Genomic DNA, 27124 nt, shown 5'->3' on the forward strand with positions numbered 1-27124 from the left:
TTTGATAATAATTTGATAAAAAGTGGCATTAATTTTGTCAAAAAAAATAGCATTTAGACTTTGAAGTTTGAACAAAATTATTACTTTAAAAAGAAAAACATTTGTAGATAGATATTAGGGTCCTAAATTATTATTAAAACGCTATGTAAGCGTCTTGAAACGAGGTCTTTGAAACATAAACGTAGTGCTAAGAAACATAAGAAAAACGACATAGGTCTTGTGCGGAAGATCAGGCAGGTGTGATGGTGAGGTGCATCACACCGGCTCATCACCGAAGCATTTGACTTTGATAGAGGCCTTGTTCTTGAATCCACATCTCAAATTATCCATCTCACAACTTTTGCAATCGGGCGAGTGCCATTTCCAGCAAGAGCCTTTCTCTGTCGATAGCCGGAACACGTAATCTCTTCACAATCTGACAAGAAGGAAACATAGAGCTTCCCCGTTTATAACTAGTTGTGGCGTAGAAAGAGGAAGTAGAATTGCTTAGGCAAGGGATGGACCAATACGAGGAGGGTAAGACGACGTGATTAGGACAGGTAATGAACGTGTATTGGATATAGAAAGGAGATCCTGAAACGTTGAATGTCAAAGAAAGGTTCCGGACATAGGAAGTTGTAGGACTGTTTTATTGAGATTGCTGCAACGGAGATTGAATCCCTTGTGGTTACAGAAAGGAAAACGAAGGGGTTCTTCCAAGGGCCCGCAACGAAGGACATTTTTTTTAGGTTTTGAAGCGTGTCGGAGAGGTAAGAGGAGGAAAAATAAACGGAAAAGTTGCTTTGAGAATGTCATAATGTTGTTGGCTACTAAAGACGATGTTATTACTGGTTGATATTTAAAATGGCAATTTATATCAACAAGATTAGCCATTCTAATATAGACACAATAGTATATCTTATTCTTTATAACCAACGAATATATCTTCTTTAAACGTAGTTGATGTGGATGAAATTTCAAAAGGAGGCAACATATAAGAGATTGAGCATGTGGTTTCAGAGCGGTCAATGACTCGAGGCTTAGAACCAGTGGCTGAGCTCATGCTTTAAGGAAGAATTGTGGTTGCAGGAACATGTTTTGCGTAGTCATAGATTCATTGAGAAGTGACAACATCTTCTCTACTGCAAGACTTTCTTGTCATCTTTTCTTGTTGATGTCATCATGTTTTAGGCCAAGACTAAGACAAAGCAGGAACAAATAAATATCCAAAAGACAAAAGTTGTGCTTCAGCATGAGTACCTCTCTAGTGTCTAATTTCAGAAGTAAGAATAAACGATACACAAATTCGTAATTTAGTTTTGTTATAAGGATAGGAGCAAAAGAGAAGACGAAAAGCTAAAAAACTAGAGAGCAAGCTCACTTTCTGCCTTTAGCTGACTTAAGGTCTTTGGTAAGCATCCTTGGCGCAATCGCCATTGACATAAGCTCTTGAAAGAGCAGTTTGCACGCGTATGGAATGTGAACCTGTGAAAAGTATTTAGATGACATGGCATCAAACAAATGAGCATGGGCGAGATTAAAAAAATAACAATAATAATAAGAAGAAGCCAAAATATTCCACACACACACAATATGGAAACTTACCTGAACAATATCTGTTTTGTTCTTGCAACCTCTGCATTCAAAAGAATTCTTCTTCAGATTTGCAATGGCGATGAGACCACAGGATTCACACACATGTACCCTATACGCATCGCTCTGATCAAACAGCCTCTCTTTCAAAAAGTTGGCAGCACCATGTGCAATCATGCAATCACGTTCCATTTCTCCAAAACGCAGACCACCATCACGGGATCGCCCTTCAGCTGGTTGCCTTGTTAAGATTTGTACAGGACCTCGTCCACGAGAGTGAATCTTGTCATCAACCATATGCTTCAACCTTTGGTAGTACGTTGGCCCAAGGAATATCATAGCTGTGAGTGGTCTGCCCGTGTGTCCATTGTACATTCTCTCAAATCCACGCATTTGGTACCCACATTTATGTAGAGCTTTGCTTATGTTATCCACCTACATACACAAAACAACGGTCATATACTAATACTAAGCCACGAGTAACCAAGCAGCCAAGGATAAATGTAAAGCTACCGTGACATCTGTGAAAGGAGTCGCATCTCCTTCTTTTCCCATGTGAGCTGCCACTTTTCCCATGATGCACTCAATTAGCTGTCCAATTGTCATCCGAGACGGAATAGCATGCGGATTCACAATAATATCAGGAGTAACGCCTTCAATCGTCCAAGGCATGTCCTCCTGCGTGTAGGTCATGCCAACAGTTCCCTTCTGACCATGTCTACTACTAAATTTGTCTCCAATCTGAGGTATACGAACCGATCTAACCCTCACTTTCACAAACCTCAAACCATCCGCATTTGTGGTCAATAAAACCTACAAAAAGTTATACGAACAGGGAACTTTTTAGAACCCCTCCCAGCTTTATGTTCAAACAAGATATATGTTTTAGTATCCATAGTTCAGTAACTGCAAGGAAATATCAAAGTTACCTGATCCACCATTCCAGTTTCACTATGCCGCAAGCTTATACTGTGATCGCGTCTACTGTATCGTGATGATTGTCCTTGAGCCTCATCTTGAGATATTGGAGTGGTTTTCCCAATGATTACATCTTCACCTGACACTCTAGTACCCTATACCCGAAAGAAAGATAAAAAAATTGTATGATATATACATTCTAAAATTAATCGCCTAATCAGATCAAGATATAACTAACTAAAGTAACAACAAATTTTATCCTTACAGGAGGTGCAAGACCATCATCGTCCAGCTTCTCATAAGAACCGTGACGCATACCCTGCACCAGAAACACTGAAGTATTATACTCCACTAACCATAAGCACCACAGAAATATGAACAGCAGGTGCCAAATCATGTCTTACCATTGTAACTGCTCTATCTGGTCGTCCAAAGTGTTCTTTGACAAGCGTCCCCATTTTTTTCTCCTCATCTCTGCCCGCAGAAAGGTTGCAGTATAAATAATTGGTCAGACCGAAGGAAAATGGCCACATGTATTGGCATACTCACCTGTAAGACCGGAAGAACAAGGATCTAAAGAAACCACGGTCTATTGAAGACTGGTTCATGATGACAGAATCTTCCTGATTATATCCAGAATAGCAAGAAATGGCAACAATAGCATTCTACACAAGACGAGAAAAACAACATTTGAGAGAGAACTGATAGAAGAAACAAGCTGGATTCTGAAAGACTTCAGGCAAAATGACTCACAATTCCTGCTGGAAGTTGCCTAAAGTGAAGATGCTCCATAGCTCTTGTGGTGACCAGAGGCTTTTGAGGGTAATAGAGAACATAGGCTAAGGTATCCTGATTGACACAGAAAAAAAAAAAATATGATAAAAGAGTATCATTATAGCATATGTAGGTGCTACAAATTAAGAGCTTAGAACATACCATGCGAAACTGGTAGTTGGTGACATATATCCCCATAGCTTGTTTTCCCATAGCAGATTGATATGTATTACGGGGTGACTAAAAATCATCAAACAGAAAGAAGTCCACAAGAGGCAGCAGTTAGCATAAGTTTGAATTTACATAACCATAAACAAGTAGATTAAAGAGAGAGAGAGAGAGAAAAAAAACCTGATTATGGTCGGGGAATGGTATAATGGAAGCACAGACGCCCAATATCAAAGAAGGGTGAACCTCACAATGTGTGTAAGTGTCAGAATATGCCTCATCAGGACGGAGTCTAGCTTGAACAAGATCCTGAAACAAAATTAGGAATGAGTTTTCTGTGCAAAAATAGTGGCTCAAAAAGTGAATCTTCAACTCAACCTTAAGGCGTTCTATTACTCACATTGATAGTCATGGATATCATAGTCGTCTCCTCTTCCTGTGTGTCTATGTATTCTATAAAACCTTTTGCAACTAGATGATGCCAACCATCTTCTTCTGCACTTTCCTGGGTTATGAAAACAAATATTGGTACAATGACGTTATAACAAAAAGCTACTCGAGAACAGATTAGCCCAGAAGTTTACTCTTTCTTGCAGCGCATAGATATCTTTCTTCTTTATTAACAGCCTCTGGTTATCCACAATAAACAAGGGACGACTACAACGACCATAATCAGTATATATCCGGAGCTCTTTCAGACGAATATCTCTAACAACGCTAACTTCAGTGTTCACATCAACCTGCAAGAGGAAACGTAATATGCCACCTCTACAAAAACGACTAAAATATTGGCAAACGTCAAAGAAGTTGCATGCTTACCCTTCTTCTCAAACGTCTCAAGGTTTTCACCAACATGTCAGGATCTCGATGAACTCCAACCCACATTCCATTGACAAATATTTTTGTGGCTTTGGGAATAACTGATGGAGAGATTTCCTGCAATCAAAAGTCAAGACCTTGAGCAAACCACCCGGAACAGAATGACAGAGATTGAGTAAGAAACTAACTATGAAATGCTACAGACCTCAAAATTCTCAGTTCCCCATTCTTCCAAAAATTCCAAGATGGGATAAGCAGCTGACCCAACTGTTATGTAGACCATGAGCGCCAGGTTTTTCACTAGACCACAAGCCTGGAAAATCAAAGCCACAATAAGCAATGGAAGTAACTGAAACCCTAAACATACATTCTTATATCTATTAAAAATGCAACAATTATACCTGTCCTTCAGGTGTTTCAGCAGGGCACATCATACCCCACTGTGAGTTGTGCAGTTGTCTTGGTTTCGCCAATTTTCCTGCCGTATAATACCCGATTTAGCATTCAATTGGAAAACCAGAGCTACAAGCCAATCTAACTTGCAAGGATGTGAATAAATAAACTGAACCATGGCGAAAGTACAGGAACTGAACTAACAGATAAAGTGACACAGCATATAAGTGGAGGAAAAGAGCGAGGCCCCTTACCTTCACGCCCAATAGGAGAATTGAGACGCCTCAAATGTGACAAAGTGGAAGCATATGTTAACCGATTTAAAACCTGGACTTTTTAGAACCGCAACCATGTGGTGTTAAGGGAGTAATCTGAGATGAAAAGGGAAGAAATAAATATCCTAACCTGAGAGACTCCAGCTCTAGTGCCAGCAGCATTTGCCTGGCCCCAATTCCCAGTAGCAAGAGAATATTTCAGGCCAGAGGTAATTGTTTTAGCCTTGATGGCAAATTGAAGATTGACTTCTTTGCCATTGTCAACGCACTGTTAGAACGACATGAATCAGACTTCTAAACAGGGGATAAAAACAGAATTAAGGAAGAGTAACTATGTATGAGACCTTCTGAACATAAGATCTCACATCCCTCGTTAGCTTTCTGAAAAGCTGCATTAAAAGAAGACGTTACTAAAATGATAAACTTAAAAATTTGTCAATAATGCATGATTCAGAGCCGACAACAAACCATTCTAAACAGCCCTCCGAGTAAAGGACCAGCAAGATCCAGCCTTTTGTTACCATAATGATCCCTATCATCTTCTGGCCTTCGGCCAAGTGCACAAAGTAGCAGCCGGTGTATGATATACCTGAGGAGGTTATTGCAAAGTATGAGCAACGTATGAAATCTCAACCAACACGAATGAGCCGAATACTTACCCAAAATAGTAAGCTTTCTTCGTCTCACAAAACTCCCCAACTCCTACATGAGGAAGCAGTTCTTTCTGAAGGATATCTCTTGCATACCTGCAATGATAATATTGCAATAGCAAACATCCGGAATCAACATCAGAATAGTTGATAACTTAGATCATAGCACCCAAGCCAAAAGGTTCAAATGATGAGATACTTTATCCTCTTTTCCTTGGGTGCACCAGGGGGTGCACCGCGTGTCCCGATATAGTCAAGTGCAACCTGAAGCAATATGAAGGTTATCAACTAATTCTTAAGCACCAGAGATGAAAAAAGACAAAATGGAGGAGCAGTGGATACCAGCTGATTTTGAATAACGAAAGCCTCTTCCAAGGAAGGCCTGAGCAACTCCATCATCTGAGTGTCGGCAAAGTCATAGCAAATATGTTCCAAGATGTCCTTATCGGCAACAAATCCCAAGGCACGAAAGACAATGATAATAGGAATTTCTTTTTTGATGTATGGTAGAGTACACCGAATATACTGCCCAGATGAACCCTGCAACCATGTGCCACATATAATGTAACTAATTTTTACCATAATCTAGGATTTGTTGAAGGAAAAAAAAAAAGAAGGATTCAAAAGAATAAGCTTCTTACCCCTTTGGCATTAGCACGAGCAAGCATGCGCACAAACATGGTGCTTGGAGGTCTATTTTGGTTCTCAGCCATGGAACGGACTTCGCCAACATATGCATACTTATTTGGCTGTCGCTTCTTGAAAACATAAACTTGGTTCGTACTCATCTTCTCCTGAGCAATGAGAACCTTTTCACTCCCATTAATAATAAAGTATCCGCCCTGATCATAAGGGCATTCTCCCAGCTCTGTCAAATCTTTCTCCGAGTTCTGAAACAAGGTACAGTAACTAGACCGGAGCATGATGGGAACCTAGGAGAGAAAAAAAATCAAATAAGAAGAAAACATGTATATTGTCAGAACCACATATATATAATAGATGCAGGAAGAAGAAAAACACGAACCTTTCCAATGAAAACTTTGGTAAAATCCTGTGTCTCCGTGACTTCCTCACCATCATGCCCTTTCTTTATAACTCTCTTACTTACGTCAACATACAAAGGAGCCGAGTAGGTGAGGTTTCTCAACCTTGCAGCCTTAGGGAACAAGGTGGCAGTCTCACCATCAGATTCGGTCATCATTGGTTTACTCAGATAAATCTGTCCAAAACTAATCTTGTAGATTGTCTGCAGGAAAAATAAATAAAGTTTAATCAGAGCTACAGCAAAAGAAAGATTCAAAACCACCTTGAGAAAACAGGGCAAACAAAAAGAAGTAAAATAATCATAGCAAGAGGTGCATCACCAAACACATTTACTCAGTGCTAAAACTGATCAAGCAATACTCAAAATGAAAAGCTCAAAAGCATTGAATACTAAGATAATTGAACATCAACCGGCAAGCCCTAAGAGCATCTCCAACCCTCCCCTATTTTTACCTCTATAATAGCATTTAAAGACAAAATCACTCCAATTCACCTCTATTTCTACCTCTAAAATAGAAGACATTGCTATTTTCTCCTCTATCTATCGAGGAAGAAATAGCATTGCTTGATATTTTGCTCTATATTTAGAGGTAAAAATAAGTGAATACATTGGAGATGGTCTAATTGCAACACAACCGCAATAAAATTAAAAAAAAAAAAAAAAGAACCTCGGTGAAATCAGATTGGTGGCCAGGATTGTGCTGGGATTCAGGTCGGATCTCGATATCAGCGGACTCATCGACGATTTCTTGCATACTATTCTGAATAAACTCATCGAACGAATCGAGCTGCTGACGGACGAGACCTTTCTCTTCGAAATACGCAGAGATAACCGCCCAAGCGTCTTCCTGGGTGATCTCCTCCTCCTCATCTTCTTCTTCTTCCATGTAATTCCGATCCTTTTCGTACTCGTTATTATACTCCATTTTTTTTTTATCCAACAACACTGCTCCAGCGACGAGACGCAATGGATGAGATATGACTAGGCCTCGGTGTTTCTCTATTTATAAAAAAAAAACGGAGACTCTGTCGCCTTCCTTATTTTTGGAGCCGGTTCAATTAGATAACCAGTTTCAGGTTTTGGGATACAAACCGACCAGTTTTGATTTTAAAGGCGCTTACAATTTTAAAACCAGAACGTTAGTTATATTTTAATTAGAACAAGTACACGATAAACATAAATATTTTAGATTTTATATATATATTCTTATATCTATTTATTTTAAGTGTTCTTTACGATTCAAATAAAAAATATTTTATTTATGAAACCAACCAACAAACTACAGGCGTACAAGTTAATAAACTAATAGTATAACTTTCGCACGACTTAGACTAATAGTATAACTTTCGTTGAATTCATTATGGGTTGATATTTTCATATCTTATCTTATATATTAGCGTTTTATTGTTCAAAAGTTGAGGTTTATGGGATTAGTCAGTGTTATATATAGATAAAATAGTGTAAGGAAAAAAATGTAAAATCTGGATTTAAAAAAATTAACAATGACGTGTCTCAAGATTCACAAGAGGATACAAGAACCAGGAAGAGTGGATTTGCGAGTATGGTGAAAAGTAGCTTCAAGGATCTAAAGAAATCGATGCAGAACGAAGGGGGAAGTGATGTTTTGGTGAATGGGCATCTTGTAGCTGAACGCCTGGTGAAAATGGCAGAGGAGCAAGCTGGACTAATCCGGCTAAGAAACTAGTGGTACACCAGGTCCTTCAAAACTCTTCTCATTTACTAAGCTCTAGTTACTCTCTTCTGTTCCTTGGTATCAGGTACGACTACAGAGCTGGATTCTGGGGGATCATGGGTGGTCAATGTCTTGGATTATTACCTGTAAACATCATATTCTTTAGTTTCTCTAAAAAAAATTTAACGTGTAGTAGCCGTGACTCATTTCTTAAAGCCTTTCACTGAAGAGCTAAATAGTCTTGGCAAACTTGCCCCAACGTAAGCTCTCTCTCTCTCTCTCTCTCTCTTGTGCCTTAACTTTCATGTATCTGAGTTTGATGGTACATGGTCTCAGGGTTGATAAGCTAAAACGTGGGTTCGGGATGAGAGTTCCGAGAATATATGCACGAAGAAATGTTCACGAGCCTCACTACTATGTTGTTAGTTCACAGAGCATCCGTGTTAGATTATCCTAGCATTCTAAGTTAAAAACGTTGTTCTTAATGTACAGAGCCTTGTGAAATGTAAGGAATGAAGAGAAATGTGCAAAATAAAATTATCATTATTAGCAAGAAGAAGCTAAAACAGACAAAAAAGAAATGGGTTGCCAAAAAAAAAAAAAAAAAAAAAAAAAAAAGCTTACAACACACCATGAAATAAATGATTTCAACTCACACGATTAACACCACATTATTGTAGCATCTTCCAAGTATCCATTTCACTTGTTTGGTGAGACATTCTTCTTTTGCTCCCCTCTATTAACCTGATCATAAGACATCAAAAGACATTCAGCTTATTTATATATTCTATGTAATAAACATAATCTCTAGAAAAATACAGAGAGAGGCTTGACATCACGTATGAATCTCTTAGCAACGGATCAACAACAAAAAGACATAAAAACGGAAACTTTACGGCTTCTAGATTCAACACTAATAAAGTCAATAGCCTAAACAGAACACAAACTTTCAATTAAAGGACGTTCCTTTCATGTCTTGGACACTCAAAACGCTAATTAATAACTAGTCAAATGTGTTTGCGATCAGAATAACATCAAAGGAGAATCCAATCAGCCCCAATGAAGATATAGATCGAACGACTTGTTACGGATCTCTGTTATAATTTAAAAAAAACGATGCAAACAAAGAGATGGAGATGGTGCACCGTTTATAAACTGTGAAAAGTGCTCCAAGATTCTGAAACTGCCAGACAAAACTACGAGAAAGCAACAGAATCTAGTTTGGTATTGCACTATTGCCTTGTTTACTCTCAGTCCATGAATAAGGCTAACCTAATCTAACCTCTGTCTCTTTTGCCTCTTCTTAGGTGTGCTTTTCTGAATGCGAACCAAGCTTGGAGCATAACTGATGATACGTGGCCAATCAAAAGTAGATATCTTAGCTTCATAAACTTGTTTCTCCATATACTCGTCAGAAACGTAGATTCTGGTCACAAATTTATGACGCAACTCTGCTACACAAGACAGTACCGCCACTTTATTCTCTTCGTCGAACAAGAAGCTTTCGAAATACATGTTATGTTCATTTAAATCGCTTCCCAGGACCGGGTCGCTCCTCCACGACAGGTCTTTGGCTTCATCATCGTCGTCAATCTTATTGGTCACCAATATCCTCATCGACCCTTTCCGTTTCAAGAACATGTAACAAGGCGATTTTTTCATCTCTAACGACCGAAAGAAACGCTTTATCCCAAGGATGAAGATTCTGAAACGGAAGAGGGAGACGCACGAGCGTCTCGGTAGTGAAATCGAACTTTGTGATCAAGAAAAGCATCATTTACTTTATCTCGAGGAGCAACAAAGTAAGCGTCTCCTTTCAAACACACGCCGTTGCGGTTCACGGAGTAGCCAAGAGGAGGAAAGGAATCATCAAGAACCCTCCAAAGGAATCAGAGCTAAGATCATAGATCTCACCCAGCACTACTTTCTTGTCGTTTTGACTATAATAACGCCTCAGGATTCTGTAGCTACGATGATCACCACTAGAAGAAGTGGTGTATCCTAAAGCATATGCATCGTCATAACAGTAACAAGTCGTGGGTTCGATCTTCCTAATTTGACCAGTACATGGGTTCCAAACCACAAGTTCACTCTTCATTGGGCACAACATTAAACCGTCGCACTGAGATATCTCAGAGATGTTCAAATCTTTTGAGCCCTTTAGGCTTGTGAGTTTACCTGTCAACTCGATAGATCCGTTGGTTTGGAGGAGATCTCCGGTGATTGCATAAACCTTAAGATCGCTCAGTAACATCGATTCTCTCACTGATTCACCTAACCTCTTCTTGTTCTTCTCCGCGAACTTTTGATCCTTGAACAAAGCGTACCATCGTTTGCAAGTGGTTTTGAGTTCCCATAGAGACTTTGCCGGAACTCTAGAAAGTATCTCCGATTCCAAATCGTTTGGGAGATCCGATATCGTTTTCATCTGACGAGGAGGTTTCAGATCTCTCTCGCTAACGAAAGTTATTTTACCACTAGTTTTATTCGAAGGCCCATCATGTTATTATTATTATCAAAGCCCATTAACTTTATTATTATCAAAGCCCATTATTACCAAACCTTTACCGGCTCCGTGTGTAATTTTTGGTTGTTGAATTCAATATGGATCTACCGACAAAAAAAAGAACGAGTGGTGTGAGGATTCCGGTAGATACTGAGGATTGAAGAGATCAATGTTTTTACTGGATTCAGCTGAAGAAGTGTCTTTGAGATTGCTCATCAAACGTTTCGCTAGCTCTCTCCCTTGTTCTAGTTCTTTGATCACGAGTTTCTCTTCCATCACCATCTCTGCTTTCACTAACAATTTTTTTTTTTTTGAATTCTCTGTATTTCTTTTTGAGTGAGTTTGATGATACGTGATTTCGTGTGTATTTATATAAATGAATGATTGTAAGAACCTATTATGATGTGGTTTATGTCCTTGTGCTTGCCCAATAAGTTTTATTTTCTTTTTATTATTTTATTTTCTTTTTGTTTTTTAGCTTATAGTCAAGAAGAGGATGTGTGGAAAAGACAAGGATCTTGTAGAGAAATTGACAAAAGAAAAAGTAAGTACTATTATTCTCCAAATGCTAAAGGAAAAAGGAATCCATGAGCTTGTGGTTACTAAAGTTACAAAACTTATATAGTTTTTAGATTTATAATCTTAACAAGATAGTAATCACAAGATATAAGTTTTAGATTTATAATCTTTTTAGAGTATCAACTATTGTTCGTACGAGTTAAATATCTATGATAATTTATAAAGCGTCAACTATCTCTCCTTAATCACAATAGAACCCATGTTTGATGAAGTCTCACTCAATCAGTTTTATCTAATTGTATTATTATTTCAATTATTTTGTTTTTATTTGGTGGCTATAAAATTTCAGCCGTGTAAACCAAAAAACAATCATCTTCAAAGGGTCATCGTAGTCCTACCGCGTTATCGATCCGGTTCGATTTATTAATCTTGGTTCCCAGTGACGTAAGGACTGGTGATGTCATGCCAATTTGATCACTTCAGTGTCATAGTTTTACATTCTAGTTATTCTATTAATTAAAATATATTAGGCATTGTATGTATGATGTTGATTATGTCTACCTAGGTTGCATAGAAACGGAAACGGATACGCGGAAACCAATGTTTTTTAAACCGGACCGGAAGATGAACCGGAAATATTTTGGGTCAGGGTTCAATATGGTTTGACGGTCAAACCTGGTTCAATAATATGGTTTAATATTTTTTTAGTATGTAAATATAAAAGTAATATTAGTAAACATGATGCATAGTTAAAATATAAATCAGTTTTGAACATAAAATATTATAAATATAAATTAGTTTCTTGTTTATATGGATGATTTATAGATTTTTGATAGTTTTAGTGGTTTTTATTGGTTTAATAACTTTGAAATATAATCCGACTATGTGGTCGGTTTATGCTCGAACCAATTACTAGACCAATCCGGCTATATAACCGGTTCATGGTTGAACCCGGTCCAACCATCGAGTCGCTCCAGTTTTAAAAACACTGGCGGAAACGAAACGTTTCGAAACGTGGAAACGTGATTTTTGATTTTTTTTGTTGTGGAAACGTTTTAGAAACGACAATAAATAAAAAAAAAAAAATATATATATATATATATACATACCCTACATTAAGACATTGCTAGTTATATTTAATTTGATTGAGATTCCAATAAACAGCACTAGGATAAGACCTGCGCCTTGCGCAGAGTGAGTTTATTTGTATATATTATCGATAGTTTCTTTTATATATTTGATCAATTTATTTATATATATAAAATATTTGTTGTTGTTATTATATAATTTCTTTCCGATGGATCTGATCAATTTTTATTAAAAATAATGGAACAAAACTATAATTAATACTTCATGGGTTGATCGGATTGGACATTAAACAAATTATGACTTAAAAACCTTATTTTTTTCTATCGAACACATTCTTTAAAAAAATGAACATTATTGTTTTCACAGTTGAATTATTTTGACTTTTATCTTCCATATGGTTTTGAAAGCTTTCAAATCAACCATCGAATTGATACATGTCATTTTAATGTTTTTAGTCGTATACTTAAGGAAAACTTACATTTTTGTATTTTAAAGTCGTTTTAAAAAATTAAAAATATAACATATAAGAAAAAATCTAACATATAAGAAAAATATAACATATAAGGTGTCCTCATTTTTGTATTTTAAAGTCATTTAAAAAAATATAACATATAAGGTTTTCTCATTTTTTGTAATTTAAAGTCATTTTAAAAAATTCAAAATATAACATATAAGAAAAAATCTAGTTTTTTATTATATGGTTAATGTGATTGTTTATTTTTTTAATAATATAAAATTAAAAAAATGAAGAAGGATGCAAAAATTGTTATCAAATCTTTATTATTCATAATCATTAATTGTCATATATATGTAAATCATATTAGGTAATTTCGTAGCTTTTATTTAGGGAAAGAATACACACTTCTTATATTTTAGGTTAATATAATGTTCTCTAGTGGACATTAAACAAATTATGACATAAAAACCTTATTTTTTCCTCGAACACATTCTTGAAAAAGGTGAACAGTATTGTTTCCACACTTAAATTATTTTGACTTTTATCTTTCATATGGTTTTGAAAGCTTTCAAATCAACCATCGAATTGATACATGTCATTTTAATGTTTTTAGTCGTATATTTAAGGAAAACTTACATTTTTGTAGTTTAAAGTCGTTTTAAAAAAATTCAAAATATAACATATAAGAAAATTCTAACATATAAGAAAAATATAACATATAAGGTGTCCTCATTTTTGTATTTTAAAGTCTTTTAAAAAAAATATATATAACATATAAGGTTTCCTCATTTTTGTAATTTAAAGTTATTTTAAGAAATTCAAAATATAACATATAAGAAAAAATCTAATTTTTTTATTATATGGTTAATGTGATTGTTTAATTTTTTTAATAATATAAATTTAAACAAAAATGAAGAAGGATGCATAAATTGTTATCAAATCTTTATTATTCATAATCATTAATTGTCATATATATGTAAATCATATTAGGTAATTCCGTAGCTTTTATTTAAGGAAAGAATACACACTTCCTATATTTTAAGTTAATATAATTTCTCTAGTGTTATATAATTATGAAATAATGTGACACCATTAGATTAAACTATACTTTATATTAGATGCTCTAGAATTCTTTGAAATGAAGTTTAGAAGGCATTTAGAGTGCCACCTAGGATTTGAGGTTTTTTTTAATTAATACAAAATTAAGGTTCTAATTTTTCAAATGCTTCTCAGTTAATATATAGGAGATTTATAATCGGCCCACGAAGTCTTCCCATATTAAGACGCACTAATGACGCTTCAATGCAAGCATCAACCACAAAGACCTACAAATTAAACACATCAAATTAAAAAGGAATTATTAGAAAGCCCCACAAGAAGAAGGTTGGTTGAGTCCAAGCTCCAACCTTGAATATAGTTTAAAAAACTCTCCTAGAAAATATTCTTTATAGTTGTCAAAGTATTAATTATGTGTATATAAAACTTTTCAAAAGCACATTATGCATATATGCTATATACAAAAGGTGTGTAGAAACAAGAGAAAAATAAAAGGAGCTCCCTTCAATCCAAACGAAGAGAAGAGAAGGATATATATAGGTATAGAAAGAGAGAAGATCTAAGAGGCCATGCAAACCCTTTATAAAGTGCTCATTATTCAAGCACTTAATAGGGGAATCCATGAACAATTAGATTTTCAATTTCTATTTCCTTAAATCTTGTCCTCTTCGTTTTGGACGAAGGGAGCTCCTTCGGTTACATTCTAAAAAACAATAGTACAAAAAGATAGTGAAACAAAAACGAAAAGACTAAATAAAAAGAGCTCATAAGCTAAGTAGCTAGTGGTTTGAAGAAGAAGATTATTTGAAGTGGTTTATATAGATGAAGTAGCAAAAACCCTAGTTCTACTTGAAAGGACGATTATGGAAACAATGTTATAAAAATGGAAAAACATAGTAGGAAAGAAAATGACAGTAGATATTGTCATTAATTAGAAACTTAACATAATCTTCTTGGTTAGATTCTCTTTTAACATAATCTTATTTGCAAACGCAATTACCGACACATCGTTGACTTGTCTATTTACCATTTAGAACGAAAATTAAGAGAATCCATAACAATTAGCACACGGGTTAACCCTATGTTTAATTATCAAATACAAATTTAGCAAAGCATAATATGACAAGACAAGATTTTCTATCAAATGGCTCCTCAAGCTTGAACCGGATGACTTGGAGTAGACTTCAAAGAACGTAAACGTCTACTCTCTACACGAGCTTCCATCAGCTTATCCTTCAGACTACGACTTTCCTCTCTCACCATCACATTCTTCGAGAAAGTTCTATACTTTTCTAAATCATCAACATTCCTTGGAGTACTAGTCTCTGGATGAATCTTGTCTCCTTCAGAAGACAGAGATAGCTTACTAACTTGATCAGACCTCTTAAGCTGCAGCTTGTTATCTCTTCTTGATCGCCTTTTGAGTCCTTCCTCGAGTTCTTTCAAGCAAACCCTTTGATGAATATAACCTGAATCACTTTGACTCGAATGTGACCTTCTCCTCCTCTCCTTATCTTCATAATCTTTAACCGTTTTAGCAAACTCATCGCAGAGATCTTCCACCACAACACGTTCTTTTCTCTCGTTCTCAAGATCTTTCAAAGCTTGTGTTAAACAATGCTTAGCTTCGCAAAGCTCTCTTGTTAGCTTCCGGTGCATACTCTCTGACTTCTTTCTAACTTCCCTCTCTTCATCCAACTCCTTCTTCATGGATCTCAACACATCCTTTATCTCTTCTTCTTCCTCCTCTTTTTTCTTGCATACTCTCCTATAACTCTGCTTCTCCCGATGCTGCACCTCCTTGATCTCAGCTCTACATTCATCCAACTCCATCTTTAGAGCTTTGACCAAAGAGGTGTTCGCAGTGTTCTGTTCTTCAAGACTCCATATCCGGTTTAGCACCTTGAGAAGCTTCGTAGACGAACCTAAACCGTAGCTAGCAGACTTAGCAGCCATCGACGAACCGGTCTGACTAAACGCTGGTTTACGTTTCACAACCTACAAAATAAAATTAATCAAAACACAGCCTTAAAAAGACAAGTTTTAAAAGATTAAAAAAAAAGAATCTTTTTTTTCTTTTCTAACCTCCAAAGAATGGTTGCTGGAACTTGAAGGAGTGATTGGTTGCAACAAGTCGCCATGTCTCTGAACAAGTCTATGATCATCAATCTGTCTCCTCAAGCTAGTACCTCTACTTGGTGGCTGCAAATCAAAAACACACACACAACACAACACAACACAACACAACACATGAATTCTATAGTCTTTAAGTAGATTCCACCACAAAGATCAGAACTTTACAGAGCACAAGATTTTTCCGGTGGAGTTTCTTCCGGCAAAGATCAAAACTTTACGAGCAACCCACTAATAAGATTAAAACCCTTTTATAAACCCGCCAAACAGATTCAATTGAAATGGTTTACCTGATGATCACAAGGTGATTCAACATCGGAATCACGTCGTCGACACCGTGGCAGACCAGCCGGAGGCCGGAAATGCTCTGTTTCCCACAGCTCTGCGCACAGTTTCCTGACGGAAACATCAGCAGACACCAAGAACTCCTTGGAGGAGGAAGCTCCGAGTCGCGGCGGTGAAAGACCGAGCCGCCACGTGGGTGGAGGAGTAGAAGGACCGGCTCTTTTACTGTGATTACCCACCAAGAAACTTCGTCTCAGCTTTCTCTCAGTGTCTCCTCCTTCTTCACACTCTCTCTCCATCTCTCCTGCTTTAAAATGGAGAATTGTCTCCCTTCTTCTTCTTCTTCTTCAGACGGGGAATGTCGGATTAATGAGGATGTTTGTGTTGTCTCTTGTTTGGAGCCTACAGTTTCTTGTCTCGACACTCTAAAGTCGTCGTCGTCGTCTATCTTTGTTTGTTCCTATCTTCTTTCAGATTACAGTGGGCTTATCCTTAAAAATGTTGGATCTTTCTTCGAGGGGTACGAATGTTTAATCGAATGATTAAGTCATTTGGTTTTAAATGTCCAAAAGCTTATGATTACTCTCTCTCTCCCGACAAAGGTTACGAGTTAACTCTGACTTTTCTTTTTCCCAACAAAGCTCATAGATTTTTATTTACTGCAAGGGGTAATATATCTCAATGGTACTTCTTCTTGAGTCAGAGTCAGAGACAGAGAGGATGCGTGTGATTGGTATAAATACTATTACATGTGAAATCTTGTCACCCTTTTTTTTACTCCTATTATTTTTACCGGAAAATTATTTCGTTTCTTAGAAAAAAACTATTTCCGAATTTGAATTTATATTTGGTTTCAGATAGTTTTTCACTGCTATAACAAAATTTAATTCACCGTTAACATTAATAAATATTTATAAATTTGAATACTATTTTTATATTTGACAGCATTTACTATTCACAAAATACAACGGTGTTTGATGTGTTTTTACTGTTTAGACATGAATAATGAATCAAACGGAAGCTTTTACAAGGCAAGATGGAAATGGAATAACAAACTCAAATATTGATAAACATGGAGTTAACAACCTTGTGCTAGTAAGCTTAGGGATTGAGAGTAGGTTAATAGAGCCATTATGAGGTCAAATGGGAGTTTTTAAGGAAAGATTAAAATAAATAAAAAGATCATTCGTATCAGAAAAATGACCATGCTTCAAGATTCCTGGTCCTTTTAATGCTAGACTACAGCTCCAATGTTATTATGACCAGCACTTTTAACCTTAGATTAGGTGAGAGTGAGAGTAGATCATTACTTACTCTTTTCTCTTGCACATGTTAATTAACTTTGATTCCAACGTTGTTGTTGTTGTAATGAGAAAACATACAACATAAGAGATCATGGAGATGAGTGTAAATGGCCTTGTTAACAAACAAAAAAAAAAAGAAGACTTTGGGACGTGAAAGGGGACCACAATAGATTGAATGTTTTTGACGGCTAGTAGACAATGAAACGTGAAATGAGAAAGAAGAAAAAAATGAACATGAAAAGGATGGCTATGTCCGCATGAGCCACACACACACTCATTGCTTTTCTCCAAAATGAGATTGTCATAAGTAAATGTAATAAAAGTATACATGCAATTTACTACGTGTTATGGTCCCCTCCCTACACTCCCTAAGTAGTATAAAGTACCATTAGTCACAAATAACTCATAATGATGGCCATGGGTGAATATAATAAACTTCATAGTACTTCTTTTAACTGTACCACTTACGGGGCCTCGACCAAAATACTAACGGGCCGGTATTTGGGCCTAGAGATACACGCGCTGAACTGGAATCTTAGTTCTGAATTCAGACCATATGAGGAAATGCTTCTGGTAAATAGAATGAAATGGGACAGAGAGAACTTTCCATTTACAAGTAGATGAAGAACAGAAGTGCAATTTTCAAAAACACACTTTTATATAGAGATGGATACAAGATACGTGGAGACAAGGGCACACAAAATTAATTGTTTTACATTATATGACATCAATACAACCTGCAGCCATTGGTTTGGTTGTTTGCTTTCCACGGTTGGGTTTACGGCGTCCAACATGAGTCCTCTTCTTCTGTGACAGTTTCTTTTCTAGGCTTTTGACTCGACCTGTTAATTTCGATATGACTTCGAGTTGTTCTCTGCCTGCCTTTACTAGCGTCTCCACTGTTTCCTTGAATCGTTGGTTCTCCTCCATCAGCCTTTTTGTTTCTTCTGACATCCCAAGTTCAGACCCCTGGCCTATGCCAGTGGATGAGTGGTCAACGTTGGTCCCCTCCTTGCTCGGGTCCACTACAGTCTTCTCCTCTCCAGGGGATGATAATGAATCTTGTGTAAGAAGCTGCACTTCCTCATGAATCACTCCAACAGGTAGGTCAGACAGTTCCACATCTTTCTCTGAAGGCCATACGGAATCATCGTCTCCCTTTCTGTCTTCAGTCTCAGACGCATTGGCCACAGCTTCAGAGACTTCGGTATCATTTTCCAGGCCTTCAAAAGCTTGTTCATCTGTCGTTTCCACCACTCGCGGCTCCTCCAGCTTCTCCACCATGACTTGGTCTCTGTCAACATTGGTTACTGTCATTTCATCGGCATCAGCTGACAATGAATTGACTTGTCCAATAGTCTCAGCCGCTTCATTTTCCTCTGAAGGCAAGACGTAATCGTCTTCTCCCTTTCCGTCTTCAATCTCAGATGCGCTGACCACAGTTTCAGAGACTTCGTCCACGCCTTCAAAATACGATCCACCAGTTGCTTCCACCACTTGCGGCAATTCGTGCAGGGGATCCTCCAGTTTCTCCACCGTGGTTACTGTCATTTCATTTTCATCAGCTGACGATGAATTGACTGGTTGAACAGTCTCGACCGCTTCAATTTTCTCTGAAGACAATACGGAATCATCGTCTCTCTTTATGTCGCCATTCTCAGAACCGTTGGCCACAGTTTCAGAAACCTCGGAAGAATTTTCCGAGCCAAGGGTCGTTTCCACCTCTTGTTGCAATTCAGGAAACGGCTCCTCCAACTTCTTGACCATGACTTTGTCTTCCTCATTCGTCACTGTCATAGCCTCAGGCGCTTCAATTTTCTCTGGAATGGTTGTCGAGTCCGCTTCACACACGCCTGTTTCAGACGCTGGCTCAGGATCCGTCGCTAAGGTTTCAGACAACCCAGTTACTTCTTCTGCTTCAGCCACCAGCTGTCCATCTGTGGTGTTCTTGAGACTCGTAAGATGTTCCTCGGAAGAAGCAGGACAATCCTTCTCCGTATTCGAATCAGATACCATTTTGTTCTCTTCTGCAAGCTGACGTTCCTCCAAGTTCACAAGAGGATCACTGGTCTGTGAGGTAGTATCTACTTGTTCTTTTTCCACACTAATCGTTTTCAAGGAGTCAATGTTCTCCTGCATGTCCGAGAGCTCTCTAGCCAAAGATTTTCTATAATCTCTAATACTAGGATGCAAGCCCTGCAAGAAAAATGATAAGTTCACAAAACTATCACCAACAATTTCGAGTACAACATGTAGGATTAACTAATATTGACATCTGTCAATGGAAGTGTGTAAATGATAAACACAAACGATTAATTAGTCTTTCATGCATACCTGGACAGAATCAAGTTTTAATAGAAGGCTCATCACCATTTCACCCAGAACTACGATCTCCTTTCCGTCAGTGTGCTGATCAGCGGATAGTTCTAGCGCCTGAACACGCTTTTTAACATCACTCATCTGCTTCCGAACAGTGGCTATCTCCTTCAGTTTCTTAATTGGCTCCCATCTTCTTACATCATATCCGCGGTATCTAGATTGGATGATTTTAGTAGCTTCCTCTTCTGAGAAGGTCTTCTTTGCAGGCTTCTCTTCATTCTCCTTAGCTTCACAAGGTTTAACGATCTCACAGTTCACACCTTGCAGATCAGATTTGGTTTCAACTGGTTCTTTTTCTGTTCCTGCTGGCTTCGGGTATCCCTCAGACGTATTATTTTCCTTGTTTGCCTCTTCATATTCTACATTACATGATTCAGGAATGGTCCTTGTTTCAACCATCTTAGAGTTCAGCGGAGAAGCAACCTTGGTCTGTTCTGACGTTAAGGTTTGTTCCTTCCGTCTAGGAGGGCTAAGAGACTTGGAACCACCACTTCTCCTCTTCGGCAACGGGTCAACACGCAGACAAACCGGAGGCAACCTAGATGCTTTTGGTGGAGACGAACGCTGCCCTTTTCTTGCGTCTTCAGCTGGCTCTGTCTTCACAATACTCCTGGCTGGTTCTGGAGGATGGTTTTCTAACAGCTTGACAGGAATACTTGTTGGTTCTTTATAGCTCTCCACCGGGATGTTTCTCACGAGACTTTTCTCCTCCGCATCCGAGACTGCATTGCCCACAACGTTCCTGTTGTCGCATTGACCGTTGTTTAGATGATCAGGGGAGACAGACTTCAAGTCAGACCCTTCGTTGCCACGCTCTTTTTTCTCAGACGCTTCAACATCTTCCTGTTTCCCCTGAGATGGTATCCAAAAGATAGGATACTGAAGCTGTCCCGGATCTTTGCTCCTCTGGGTCTGTCCCTGTCCCTGTCCCTGACCCTGACCCTGCAGTAAGGATTTCAGCTTGTTGATATCAAAAGGTAGTTCCCCGTTCTGCAGCTTATTCCTGTCTTGATTTTGAATCAACGACTTGATGGTGTTCTCGTCTAATGGGAAACAACCATTCCAAGACTTAGGATCAGCTTTCTGCACCTTCGTACTCTCACTCTCCGGAGCTTTAATCTGAGCAGGAGGTTGCTTCTGGCTTCCATGCTCTTGTTTCCTAGCGTTCTCATGAGGTATCCATACAATGGGATAAGGATAGTTGGTGGAACGGACATCATTAACAGCCTCTCCATTGTCTCTTCGTTTCTCAGTCTCGGGCTCATGCTCTTCAATAACAACACCAGTGCCATTCTTCGGGGAAGATATCTGGGAAGAACACTTTGTACATCGATTCTTCTCAGGCTCAAACCCATGTTGATAACCAACAGGAAACGGCTGATGAACGTAGCAAGGAGGAGTCTGAGGATGATGGTTCATCCAACATGTATGATAAGGCGCTTGTGGGGGATAACAAGGAGTAGGAGGCCAGTACGGACTGTAGGCAGGAAAGTTGCCGTGAACGCAGCTTCCATAACAAGGTGACTGAGTAGGCCAATGTTCACACGAGGCGGGAGATGAAGCATCCATTGTCACGTGATGAGGATAGTTCCCAAAGCCTTCGTAACAGCATCCTCCTTGTGGTCTCATTTGGCCTGGCTGTGATGAGTTCACGTACATAGGCATCATCTTTGATCAACCTCAATTAAACCAAAATTCCCAATAACAACAGCTGCAGCAAACTACAAAATGAATTAACATCAGCTAACAACTTCCAATGAAATCAATTAGATCCACAGTACACTAACTGTTGAGCTAAAAACGTTGAAACGAGAAAGGAGCTTACAGAGAACCGATTCGAGTCTTCGTAGCAGAATCACGACGAAAATCCACCAAAGCGATCCACAAATTTCTTCTTAGATTGTTTTTTTTTTTTTTTTTTTTTTTGCTGTGAGTGGTGAAATATCTGAAGACATTTCGTAATTTATAGAGAGACGAAGAAGAAGAAGAAGATTTTTGGAGGGAGAAAAATCTTTCTTCTTCAGCTCTCCAGATCATTCTCGCCATAACTACCTACTCAACTCTGAAGCATCTCGATGTTTCTCCTCTTCTCTTCCCCCCAACAAAATATCTCAGATTTAATATGGGCCTTGTAAATTAAGCCCATTATGATGTTGCGGGTTTTCATTATTGGGCTTATACTTTGATTAGTGTTAAATACCGTCTTGAATGTCGGTCCCCGTCTCTAATACCTCTTGAACCAAACCCCAAAACCTCTCTCTCTCTCTCTCTCTCTGCTTCGTTCTAGGGCTTTTGTTACTCTTTGCTTTCAACGATGGGAAAGGCGAAGAAACCTCAGAAGTTTGCTGTCATGAAGAAGACGATAAGCCACAAAGCTTTGAAGCAGTAAGTCAAAGCGACTCTTCTTACATCGAAAGTTTATGTTTTTACCGTTATTTAATTGTTTTTCTTAATTAAGTTACAAGGAAGAGGTTCTGAATCCAAACAAGAAGGACCTCACTGAACTTCCCAGAAACGTGTAAGCTTAAATAAAGCTCACTCCTTTTGTGCCAATTTGTAATTTTTTTTTTTTTTTTTTTTTGTCTTTGCTTAGAACTTAGATTTTGAATTGATTTTGTTTTGGGATCGGATCAGTCCGAATGTTCCGTCAGGGATGTTCTTTTCTCACAACACTAATATGGTTCCTCCTTACCGAGTTCTGGTGGATACTAACTTCATCAACTTCTCTATCCAGAACAAGGTGCACACAGAGCTATGCTCGAATCTTTACAGTGTTATTGTCTTCATTGGAATCTCTCTCGTTTTCGTTCTAATTTTTTGTCCTTTTTTGATGCACTCATAGATTGATATAGAGCAGGGGATGATGTTCTGCTTGAACGCAAAATGTGAGTTACTTATTCTTTTGGTAGTTGTCTTTAGATATGGATAGATAGATAGATATATGCTTAATTCTCACTCTCCTTTGATCATTTTGGGGGTGTGAAGGCACTCCTTGTATCACGGACTGCGTCATGGCTGAGCTTGAGAAGTTAGGCCAGAAGTATCGTGTCGCTCTTAGGTATTTGCTTTTAAGATCTCAAGGTGTTTTTTAGTGCAATTGTTTCTCTTCTGCGTTTAGTGGATTCTTAATTGGTGTAAGTTTGGTAGGATTGCTAAAGATCCGCGCTTCGAAAGACTACCTTGTGTACACAAAGGGACATATGCTGATGACTGCCTCGTTGACAGAGTTACTCAGGTAATGCTTCCGTCTTTGCCTTTTTTTGAATTTTGTATCCAGACTTTTTTTGGTGTATATATTTTATCTTTTGTATGTTTCTTTGAGATACTTGTTCTTGTTATACACAGCATAAATGCTTCATGGTGGCTACTTGTGATAGAGACTTGAAGCGAAGGATTCGAAAGGTAAAAGATAGTTTGATACTTTCTTAAAAACATGTCCTTTTCTGAAATCTTTGTATGTTATCTTCTGTTGGTTTACAGGTTCCTGGCGTGCCTATCATGTACTTGGCGGGTCGCAAGTACTCAGTAGAGAGGCTGCCTGAGGCAACACTTGGTAGAGGTACGTATGCATCTTTGGACTGTCACATCTAAACCTAAAGCTACCTTGGTGTTAGCCTATTCGAATTCGCTTTTGGTAACCTTTGGCTGGTTTGTTTATGGTCCAGCTCCAAGATACTGATATCTGATCCAAGACCTGTATGGATTCCGAGAAGCTCTGAAGACTTGAGTTAGTGTCGGTTTAAGCTTTGAGTCAGATGTTTGTGATGTCTCGAGGGATCTTGTTCTCTGCTGTCTGTTTGATACAAAAGGTTAACTAATAACTTTAATAGAAGTCTTTACACTTCAAAAGCCTTGTTTAAAACATATCATTATTGTTGAGCTACACAGTTTTGTTAATCACGAGACAATGTTTATTTGACTTAGTTCATTGATGTTGGAACTAAGAAAATTTATACATGAAAAGAGAACGTTCTGTAAAAATCAAAGAAAGGTTGGATGATATTGAAATTTCATTCGAGGGTTGTTTTCACTAGACGTAACCAGCTTTGAGCTTTGAAGTTTTCTGTTTCACGAAGAAGGCAGATAGAACGCTCTTGGTCCTCACTGGTGCTTGAATGATCTCTCGTCGTGGGTTGTCAAGTGACTTGTGTCCCGTCATGAGTTTTGGAGCTTCCATATCCTGAGGAACAACAAACCAACATACATCATTTAGCACAGCTTACTAGTCCGCGATATATGTTTCATGTAGACTTTACCTTCTGGGCAACACCATAAGTCTGCCTTGTGATAGTGGATGTTCCAGGAACACCTGAGGCCTGAGAACCTCCGACTAAAGGCTTAATGTTCTCTTCATCACCTGCATATGTTTCAATGTATCATTCAAATGACCCAGATCTATTCGTTATGAGCAGCTGTATTAGAAAAGATTCGATGTTTGATTCATCTTGTTTCTCCTACCTAAAAGATGGAACACTCCAGATGTCTTTGCAAACGCCTTTGAATCTTTAGAACTGCACAATAGGTATATGTTAGCTGATTAGTTATCAAGAAAGTGGGTGACAGAACCAAGACTGCTGTTTGTGGGCTCTACCTTGGTGCAACAGTGGTTGTTCCTTTCAGGGTCGACTTTGTCTCTGAGCCGCCTAAATGCCAGGAGAGTGATTTCGATGCAGGGGCATCTAAATGAGTCAAACAAAAAACATTACGTAACTGTTCCAAGATCTCACTACAAACTAGTATAACAAGCTCAAAGATGCAGACACTGCACACCTGAAGGTTGAAGGCGGCTGATAGCTTGAGAATGATTCTGTCTTGACTCGGATCGTCTGAGAGGACTAAAGTGTACCCGCTTGTTAACAGAATCTAAAATCATCCAAATAAAAAAGACTCAGATTTTGAATAGTAACTGATTACAAGGGCCAAGAAAAAAACTCTTACTTGGTAGAATGTAATGCTTGTGATGCAGTGGGATAACTGCTAATAGCTGCTGCTGTCTAAGACCTTCTTTGTCTATATAAGTCCGGCACGTAAGCAGTTGCTGACAAAAAACAAACTGACCATCAGAAACCTTAAGAACGTTTAGATAAGTGTGTGTCACAGTCTCGCTTACCTGACTAACACAAGAAGCTCTCATCTCCATAGTCGATACATCAGAACTCTGCTGATCAAAGAGATCAGTAAGCTTGGAAGCTACAGTTCCCAAGTGATCAACAGCGTTAACAAGAGCCTTAACAGTGTAGTCCTTTAAATTGTCCAAGACCCTAACAGAAACAAAGTAGATGCATTAACAAATAACCATTCATTCATAGGTATCATTAGTTAAAAGGAGATGGTTTAACATACATTTGCTTTTGTTCGCTGTGGAGATAAGACTTCTCACAGTAATCAGCAGCAGAGTAAAGCTGAGGCCTCAAGTTCTTGAGCTCCTGTTACATCAAAACGTAAAGGATGAATCAAATAACAAGATTATTGAGTCGTCTCCAGATGAAACTCTGCATCACAAGCTACAAGGAGATCAAGATCATGGATCTAGCTTATTACAAGATTATTCAGTCGAGTCTCCAGGTGACACTCTACATCACAAGCTAACATCAAATGGTATAATCTAGTAGTGTTCATGGACCTCAAAGCATAGAGCATACAAGGAGATCAAGGATCTGGCTCAGCTAAATCATGTTATTGTGATCAATTTCTGAAGAATCTAATCAAACAGAAGCAGAGAATACGCAGAGAGCAACGATTTATAGATTGAAGAAAAGGAAACCTGCAAGGCCTTGACGAAGCTCTTGCTGCGTTCCATGGAAACCTCGTCGAAGGTCATCGCTGGATTCTCCGTCACCGAAGCTTCCGTCTCCATTTCGAGATTCTTCTCTACGATCAGATGGAATAAAAAGATTTTTGAGTAGAAATTACGGTTACGTATCAAAATGTTAGTTCGGAGATTGTGATGTGAGGTTAGAGCTTTTCGGGTGAGAGACTGCTCAGCTAACTCTTGAGAGAGAGAGAGAGAGGAGAAGGTGAGTGAAGTAGAAGCGATTCCAAGGACTCCCTATGCCATTTTCTTTTCTCAAAACGAATATAGAAAACGACTTCGGGAAAGACGCACTATGCTTTTACTACTACTATTTTTATTTATTTATTATTTTTGTCGGTTATTTATTAATTTATTTTAATACTATAAACTTCCGAGTTCAGACTAATACTATAATATTCCTAGTGATTGGATTTTTAATCCTATTAATTTAATTTTAGTTTGGTTTCTTGGCTAATATTTGTGCTGATTAACGGATTAGTTTGATGATTATTTTATCTACTACTTTTTTATTTATTATTTTTGTCGGTTATTTATTAATTTATTTTAATATAAGCTTTTTAATCTAATTTATCTATTTTCTTAGTTTGGTTTCTCGGCTAATATTTGTCCTGATCAACGGATTAGTTCAATACAATCAATTAAAACAAACAAAAACATCATAAATTGAAAGTACTTTGAAATTAATTCTTTTGTCAAATGTACATTAAACATTTTAATTTTGTAATGCTAGAAGATAGTACTAGAGATATGTTAAAAAGAAGAAGAGTTTCACATGTCTTGGTATAGGCTTTTAATGCGGTAGTTGTTTATATGAACACATTAAATGATTATATGTACTCCCTCCGTTTTTTAATATAAGTCGTTTTACAGGTATGCACGTAGATTAAGAAAATCTTTAATTTTTTATATTTTCTAAACAAAAACATCATTAATTATTTACCTAACCACAATTCAACCAATAGAAAAATATAAGATATATTATCATTGGTCATACAACATTAATTATTAATAAATTTTACATAGAAAACCGAAACGACATATAATTTGGAACAAAAAAATTTCTCTAAAACGACTTATAATAAAAAACGGAGGGAGTATTTATTTATGGTGAGGTTTCTATGCAAAGCATTTAATTAACCACAACTTAAATTGGAGGTGGATCTAGGGACTGAATATGACGGAAACAACCTTGTAAAAAAAAGACTAGTCAACGGGACTTGAATTGAATGAAACCGTCGTCAAGTTGCGCATAAAGTAACGCTGGGGGTCAGCAT

General features: G+C 37.7%; 5 protein-coding genes, 1 long non-coding RNA gene and 1 pseudogene across 8 annotated transcripts; 2 read left to right on the forward strand and 5 right to left on the reverse strand.

Annotated features, from left to right (window-relative positions):
• Nucleotides 1–1178: 1178 nt before the first annotated feature.
• On the reverse strand, nt 1179–7632 carry LOC106396119 (DNA-directed RNA polymerase II subunit 2). Its single transcript, XM_022702150.2, has 25 exons — nt 7282–7632; nt 6594–6815; nt 6211–6501; nt 5912–6109; nt 5769–5833; nt 5579–5665; nt 5388–5508; nt 5264–5308; nt 5050–5187; nt 4899–4971; nt 4653–4729; nt 4457–4564; nt 4252–4368; nt 4017–4172; nt 3833–3937; nt 3616–3741; nt 3427–3504; nt 3244–3339; nt 3040–3155; nt 2895–2964; nt 2756–2809; nt 2502–2645; nt 2086–2385; nt 1585–2007; nt 1179–1464 (listed from the first exon to the last, which is right to left on the reverse strand). The coding sequence occupies exons 1-25, from the start codon at nt 7537–7539 to the stop codon at nt 1357–1359; spliced, it is 3576 nt and encodes a 1191-aa protein (XP_022557871.2). The 5' UTR covers nt 7540–7632; the 3' UTR covers nt 1179–1356.
• A 95-nt stretch (nt 7633–7727) lies between these two features.
• Nucleotides 7728–8938, forward strand: LOC111205901. Its single transcript, XR_002658304.2, has 2 exons — nt 7728–8567; nt 8644–8938. It is a non-coding gene; the product is annotated as an uncharacterized LOC111205901 (long non-coding RNA).
• Nucleotides 8930–11632, reverse strand: LOC106391986 (annotated as a pseudogene).
• Nucleotides 11633–14930: 3298 nt separating this feature from the next.
• BNAC04G01010D (uncharacterized protein At5g41620) lies at nt 14931–16896 on the reverse strand. Its single transcript, XM_013830645.3, has 3 exons — nt 16358–16896; nt 16020–16136; nt 14931–15932 (listed from the first exon to the last, which is right to left on the reverse strand). Exons 1-3 carry the CDS (start codon nt 16649–16651, stop codon nt 15087–15089), a joined length of 1257 nt encoding a protein of 418 aa, XP_013686099.2. The 5' UTR covers nt 16652–16896; the 3' UTR covers nt 14931–15086.
• A 1399-nt stretch (nt 16897–18295) lies between these two features.
• LOC106396164 (BAG family molecular chaperone regulator 6) lies at nt 18296–22110 on the reverse strand. 2 transcript variants are annotated; one of them, XM_048754411.1, is made up of 3 exons: nt 21861–22110; nt 19991–21756; nt 18296–19852 (listed from the first exon to the last, which is right to left on the reverse strand). In XM_048754411.1, exons 2-3 carry the CDS (start codon nt 21701–21703, stop codon nt 18374–18376), a joined length of 3192 nt encoding a protein of 1063 aa, XP_048610368.1. In that variant the 5' UTR covers nt 21704–21756; nt 21861–22110; the 3' UTR covers nt 18296–18373. The 2 variants fall into 2 exon arrangements, with proteins under 2 accessions (XP_048610368.1, XP_013691941.2); XM_013836487.3 differs by having other exon boundaries at nt 19991–21746; nt 21861–22109.
• Nucleotides 22111–22240: 130 nt separating this feature from the next.
• On the forward strand, nt 22241–23958 carry LOC106396585 (rRNA-processing protein FCF1 homolog). The gene is made up of 9 exons (XM_013837015.3): nt 22241–22420; nt 22494–22553; nt 22670–22775; nt 22878–22920; nt 23021–23093; nt 23183–23270; nt 23381–23437; nt 23516–23594; nt 23701–23958. Exons 1-9 carry the CDS (start codon nt 22350–22352, stop codon nt 23712–23714), a joined length of 591 nt encoding a protein of 196 aa, XP_013692469.1. The 5' UTR covers nt 22241–22349; the 3' UTR covers nt 23715–23958.
• Nucleotides 23884–26134, reverse strand: LOC106396584 (protein ABIL1). 2 transcript variants are annotated; one of them, XM_013837014.3, is made up of 9 exons: nt 25800–26134; nt 25379–25461; nt 25146–25296; nt 24974–25073; nt 24806–24898; nt 24627–24714; nt 24494–24546; nt 24292–24392; nt 23884–24215 (listed from the first exon to the last, which is right to left on the reverse strand). In XM_013837014.3, the coding sequence occupies exons 1-9, from the start codon at nt 25890–25892 to the stop codon at nt 24066–24068; spliced, it is 912 nt and encodes a 303-aa protein (XP_013692468.2). In that variant the 5' UTR covers nt 25893–26134; the 3' UTR covers nt 23884–24065. The 2 variants fall into 2 exon arrangements, with proteins under 2 accessions (XP_013692468.2, XP_048610369.1); XM_048754412.1 differs by lacking the exon at nt 25800–26134 and adding an exon at nt 25577–25726.
• Nucleotides 26135–27124: the final 990 nt, after the last annotated feature.

The sequence above is a fragment of the Brassica napus genome, chromosome C4, assembly GCF_020379485.1.
Source record: "Brassica napus cultivar Da-Ae chromosome C4, Da-Ae, whole genome shotgun sequence".
NCBI lineage: Eukaryota > Viridiplantae > Streptophyta > Magnoliopsida > Brassicales > Brassicaceae > Brassica > Brassica napus.